Source organism: Moschus berezovskii, chromosome 14 (genome assembly GCF_049115385.1).
Source record: "Moschus berezovskii isolate FMDL1 chromosome 14, NW_MosBer_1.0, whole genome shotgun sequence".
NCBI classification, from domain to species: Eukaryota; Metazoa; Chordata; class Mammalia; order Artiodactyla; family Moschidae; genus Moschus; species Moschus berezovskii.
The window spans coordinates 83,403,663-83,410,493 of record NC_142473.1 but is presented as its reverse complement, the minus strand read 5'-3'; the positions used below and the strand labels follow the sequence as shown (position 1 = coordinate 83,410,493).

The window sequence follows — 6,831 nt, the reverse complement described above, 5'->3', positions numbered from 1 at the left end:
GAATAAAACGATGCCCTCTAGAGACCCAGTGCCCAGAGCCCTGCAAATTTACATACTGAAAATTCCCAGGAGGCCTGAGGAATAAACCTTGGACAACTGGTTAGTGATTATAGCCTTAGAAACACTTTTGGGAAAACAAATGCCCTTTGCTTTCAAAGAATGAATTCTTATAATGCCCTGTTCATATGTGGCTCTTGCGGGTATCATTTCCTCCAAGCACAAATGTAAAACAGATGACTCCTACAGAATGTACGTGCACATTGCTTTGGCAGGTAAACAAAAATGTGTCTGGCTTACTCGCATCTCAGAGCAGGTGTAAAGAAATTATATCTGTAATCAAAAGATCACATCCCTGCGGAAAGAGTTCGTACTTCTCTGCGAGTTCAGGATGGATTCAGGGGTACCTAACTTTTGATTTCCCTTGCAAAACAACAGAGTTTCACCCAGGAAAACAATCCTGAAGATATTTGCAGAGAATTAATGTAGCTTTGTTTGCATCACGGATTTGTAGTCTCCCATTTCAATTCAGGTTTATATGATTGAAAAGGGTTAGCACAGCGCTTACCAAAAGTGGAGAATGTACCAAGCAGATATTTTCCTGAAGAGCTGGAAAGTTGCCTGAAGGCAACTCAGAATTGTCTTGATGTTTTTTTTGGGGCTTCCCTGGTGGCTCAGAGGTTAAAGCGTCTGCCTCCAATGCAGGAGACCCGGGATGACAGTTGTTTGTCTTCCGTTAATTCAGAAATAAATATTTGACACAATGGTAACATTTATTCAAATCCAAATATTGAAAAATTGGGTAATAAATTGGCCAGGTATAAGGATCTACTATTTCGTCTAATGGCAAATGTGTGTGTGTTGAAAGCATATAAGGGCCTGATAATCTTGATGGAATTTACTATGATATACGGAGTTTGAATCAATGTGATTAGTTCTTTTTATTTTACACCTCTCAGCTTTTCTAATTCTTTTGCTATTGTCTTTCTTAAAAACTATTTGCATAAATGTAATATATGAGTTTAATGTTTTGAAAATTTTTCTTCCGTCAAAGAAAGGTTAATTTTTCCATGACTGTAGTTTTATCCCCTCAATTTATTCATTAGATTAATTTTGTTATTGCCAATAATTGTAGAAATACTTGATTGTTCACCATAATTTCCTTAACGACATTCAATCAACAGTAAACAGCTAATCCTTTAACTGTACAAACTGGGACACTGAAAACTACTGTGCTCAAATTGTAGGCAAAGATGTTGCAAATGGGTTTGAAATCATAATTGCTAATCTCCATCTTAATTCTTGTAACTTCATAGATGTATTTTTAGAGTGATCTAGCATATCACCTGTAATCTATATTGCAAAGAATTTGAAATATAGATTCAAATAATTCCACCACTGCTGCCCTTCGTGATGCCTTGTCTGCTCTGTTTCCATCCAGAAGAGGCATCAGCAGTCTAAATGTAAACCAGATTATTTCTATGAGCTACTGTTTATTAGCTTTCTGATTGGGGAAATTGATTCAGCTACTTTTTATCAGATTCTTTTGTAATGGAACAAAGGGATCATGTTCCCATTATTAAGTCTTTCTAATAACTAGGTTCCTTCTTATTTAATAGTTCTCTTTATATCAATGTACTTAAATTTATTAAAATGTAAGTTTTTATTTTTTTGCTGCATAATAGACATATCTTATGACTATGATTGTGACATTTTTTAAACAAACCACACAACATGAATACATGCTATTTAACTATCATGATCAGTGGAAAATCTGAGGAAGAGATCTGCTGTCATTTTGTTAAAAGTGGAGAATAGCAAGGAGAGATGTTAAGGATATAATATGACCAAATCAAAAACTCCTTCTTCATGCAATCAAATAGATGAAACTAAAATGGTACCAAATGTGTTTTATTGTCTTATCTATTCGCTAGTTAAAATCACTTTAAGTATTGTCAGTAATATAGCTACACAGCGTGGTTAATGATGAATTTGTTAATTTCTACGTAACTCTGCAACAACAACAAAATTTTATATTTTAAAAACCTGTCTGTGATGGCTGGGTATGGTCTTCACACCTGATCTAGGAGTAAGGTAGGAAGACCTTCTGGATTTACCAGGGTGAAGAGCAGCATTTAGATGAGTTTTCCTGTATGTAGTGCATATTTTTCCACTCCCTTATACTTTATGTCTTAAAAATCATGCAGAAGTATGATGCAAGCAGATTCATGAATCAATCCTCATTCATTTAACACATAACAGTCGAACGCTTACTGACCATAACGTATGCTGTATCATTTTATAACATCATCTTTTATTCAATTTCAGTGATTAAACAGTAAAATATAAATGTATAAAACACATAAAAGGTTCAGGAATTAAACACACCTGTGTAATTATAAGCAATTTTCTTTTTCCTTTACTTATTAAACCACTAATTTTAACAAATGTACAGTTTACTACAAAAGTAGTGACTTTAACACTTAAAGGTTAAATAGAAGAAGGGCATATATTTTACAGTTATTTTTAGGATGTAAATCATTGACAACTTTCCAGTGTTTGTGATCAAATATTCTAACTTATTTGACTTACAAGATTGGTTTGACTTATAAGACTTATTTGACTTATAAGATTATGTTTCTTTCACTAGTGGCAAAGAAATCAGCTGTTTTGCAAATAAATTGTCCACTCAAGCATTTCAAAATTCAGAAAAATCAGTCATAAATTTGTTTATATTTCTTGTACTTATGCATGAAGAAAATGCAGGGGGTAGTCAATATCTTGTTGGAGAAAGAAACATTATATAAAATGAAGACTGCATCATGTACAAAAAAGCACGTTTAATATATCAATATGTCACATGCCCAGAAATGAGTAAATAAATATTCATTTTTCCCAAAATATTATGCTGCTGCTCCTTAATCACTTCAGTTGTGTCCAACTCTGTGTGACCCTATGGCCTGCAGCCTGGCAGGCTCCTCTGCCCATGAGATTTTCTAGGGAAGAATACAGGAATGGGTAGCCTTTCCCTTCTCCATAATTTTTCCCTTCCCCTTAAGGAATTAGTGATATGTTAATCATTAAATTTAAAACCTGAGGAATACTGAAGAGAATACATATTTAATTACATCAATAGACTAGAATATTTTGATACAAAAGGAATCTATGGGGCAAAAAAGTCTATAATTTCCTATAACAGGTACAAGTAAATACCTTATGGATTTGCTTCAATGATATGTTAATGGCTATAATTTTACAGTAAACTTGCTATAATTTTACTGTAAGTGTTTCATCCAAATGTGTGTGCTGGTTTTTCTTTCAGGTACTCAACAATTTTTGCATAATACACATTAAACACAGCATATGGCAAATCAGAGGAATGTATCAGAATTTATTTTTATGGGGCTTTCCTCTGACCAGAATATGCAGATATTTTGCTTTGTGTTCTTCTTATTCGGTTATGTTGCCCTGTTGGTGGGAAACCTTCTGATCCTTGTCTCCATCCAATGTAGCCCTCTGTTTCACCAACCAATGTACTATTTCCTCAGCCACTTATCCTCCATGGACATCTGCTATACCTCTTGTGTGACACCCAAACTGATCAGTGACCTGCTTCTGGGAAAGAAAACCATCTCGTATGGCAACTGCATGCTGCAGGTCTTCACCATGCACTTTTTTGGCATCATCGAGGTCTTCGTCCTTACAGTCATGGCCTTTGACCGCTGTGTGGCCATCTGCAAGCCTCTGCTCTACATGATTATCATGAACAGGACAAAGTGCAATCTCCTCATCCTGGCAGCTTGGGCTGGCGGGGCTGCCCACGCCTTTTCTCAGTTCTCTATGATAGTCAGTTTGCCCTTCTGTGGCCCCAATGAAATTGACCACTACTATTGTGACATATTTCCTTTGTTGAAGGTTGCCTGTACTGATACCTACATCACTGGTGTCCTTGTGGTTGCCAATTCGGGAATGGTTGCCTTAGTAACCTTTGTTCTCTTGTTTGGGTCCTACGTCACTATATTATTCACCTTAAGAAACCACTCAGCTGAAGGAAGGCGCAAAGCCCTCTCTACCTGTGGGTCTCACATCACCGTGGTTGTCTTATTTTTTGGTCCTTCAATCTTTGCCTACCTCAGACCCCCTACCACTTTCCCTGAGGACAAAATATTTTCTCTCTTTTATACCATAATTGCTCCTATGTTCAATCCCTTAGTCTACACTCTGAGAAACACAGAGATGAAAAAGGCTATTAGAAAAGTTTGTTGTCAACAGATATTTTCAGAAGAAAAACATAATTGATTTCTTCTACTCGATCAGTCCTGGGTGTTCACTGGAAGGACTGATGTTGAAGCTGAAACTCCTATACTCTGGCCACCTGATGCGAAGAGCAGACACATTTGAAAAGACGCTGATGCTGGGAAAGATGGAGGGCAGAAGGAGAAGGGGATGACTGAGATGAGATGGTTGGATGGAATCACTGACTCAATAGACCTAGATCTGGGTGGACTCTGGGAGTTGGTGATGGACAGGGAAGCCTGGTTTGCTGCAGTTCATGGGGTCATAAAGAGTCGGACATGACTGAGCAACTGAACTGAACTGAACTGATCTCGATATGTTAAAAAAATTATGCAAGAGTAAATGGGGGCTTGGAATCATAGAGTTCTATGGCTTTGAGAATGATTTGAACTCAAATTTTCCACTTTATAAATGTAAGAGGTGAGGAAATGAAGAAATATAAGTTTCAATCTTGTCTAACCCATAGTGAACTATGAGGCTAATGAGAATTTTCATAATCATTCATATGTAAACTTGGGGACAAGACAAATTGCTGATATTCTCTGGACACGCAGAAAATTAAGAAAATGTAAGTTCATAAAGCTCTTCTCTGGTGGCCCAGCAGAAAAGAATCCACTTGCAATGCGGGGGATACAGGTTCAGATCCCTAGGTTGGGAAGATTCCCTGGAGAAGAAAATGGCAACCCACTCAAATATTCTTGCCTGGGAAATTGCAGAGGAGCCTGGTGGGCTCCAGTCCATGGGGTTGGAAGAGTCGGGCCCAACTGAGTGATTAAACCACCACAAGTTCATAAAGGAGACATTACTTTTCAGTATTGAGCTCCGTTTGGTGAAATAGTTAGAAATTGAAGAAAGTGGAGAAAACCACTAGACCATTCAGGTATGACCTAAATCAAATCTCTTATGACTATACAGTAGAAAGTGAGAAATAGATTTAAGGGACTAGCTCTGGTAGAGTGCCTGATGAACTATGGACAGAGGTTCATGACATTATATAGGAGACAGGAAACAAGACCATCCCCAAGAAAAAAAAATGCAAAAGAGCAAAATGGCTGTCTGAGGAGGCATTAAAAATAGCTGTGAAAAGAAGGGAATTGAAAAGCAAAGGAGAAAAGGAAAGATATACCCATTTGAATGCAGAGTTCCAAAGACTAACAAGGAGAGATAAGAAACCTTTCCTCAGCAATCAATGCAAAGAAATAGAGGGAAAAAATGGAATGAGAAAGACTAGAGATCTCATCAAGAAAAATTAGAGATACCAAGGGAACATTTCAAGCAAAGATGAGCTCGATAAAGGATGGAAATGGTAAGGACCTAACAGAAGCAGAAGATATTCAGAAGAGGCGGCAAGAATACACAGAAGAACTGTACAAAAAAGATCTTAATGACCCAGATAATCATGGTGTGATCACTCACCTAGAGCCAGACATCCTGGAATGTGAAGTCAAGTGGGCCTTAGGAAGTATCACTATGAACAAAGCTAGTGGAGGTAATGGAATTCCAGTTGAACTATTTCAAATCCTGAAAGATGATGCTGTGAAAGTGCTGCACTGTGTGATACAGGATGCTTGGGGCTGGTATACTGGGATGAATCAGAGGGATGGGATAGGGAGGGAGGTGGGAGGGGGGTTCAAGATGGGGAACACATGTACACCCAGGGAAGATTCATGTCAGTGTATGGCAAAACCAATACAATAATGTAATTAGCCTCCAATTAAAACAAACAAACAAACAAAAAAAGAAAGTGTTGCACTGAATATGCCAGCAAATTTGGAAAACTCAGCAGTGGCCACAGGACTGGAAAAGGTCAGCTTTCATTCCAATCCCTAAGAAAGGCAATGCCAAAGAATGCTCAAACGACCACACAATAGCACTCATCTCACACGCTAGTAAAGTCATGCTCAAAATTCTCCAAGCCAGGCTTCAGCACTACATGAACCGTGAACTTCCAGATGTTCAAGCTGGTTTTAGAAAAGGCAGAGGAAAAAGAGATCAAATTGTCAAAATCCACTGGATCATCAAAAAAGCAAGTGAGTTCCAGAAAAATATCTATTTCTGCTTTATTGACTATGCCAAAACCTTTGACTGTGTCGATCACAATAAACTGTGGAAAATTCTGAAAGAGATGGGAATACCAGACCACCTGACCTGCCTCTTGAGAAACCTGTCTGCAGGTCAGGAAGCAACAGTTAGAACTGGACATGGAACAACAGACTGGTTTCAAATAGGAAAAGGAGTACATCAAGGCTGTATATTGTCACCCTGCTTATTTAACTTCTATGCAGAGTACATCATGAGGAACGCTGGGCTGGAAGAAGCGCAAGCTGGAGTCAAGATTGCAAGGAGAAATATCAATAACTCAGATATGCAGATGACACCATCCTTATGGCAGAAAGTGAAGAAGAACTAAAGAGCCTTTGATGAAGGTGAAGAGGACAGTGAAAAGGTTGGCTTGAAGCTCAACATTCAGAAAACTAAGATCATGGCATCTGGTCCCATCACTTCATGGGAAATAGATGGGGAAACAGTGTCAGACTT

General features: G+C 38.0%; 1 protein-coding gene across 1 annotated transcript; it reads left to right on the top strand.

Annotated features, from left to right (window-relative positions):
- The first annotated feature begins 3,360 nt into the window (after window positions 1-3,360).
- On the top strand, window positions 3,361-4,296 carry LOC129554118 (olfactory receptor 4P4-like). Its single transcript, XM_055422750.2, has one exon. It carries the CDS (start codon window positions 3,361-3,363, stop codon window positions 4,294-4,296), a length of 936 nt encoding a protein of 311 aa, XP_055278725.2.
- The last annotated feature ends 2,535 nt before the right edge of the window (window positions 4,297-6,831 follow it).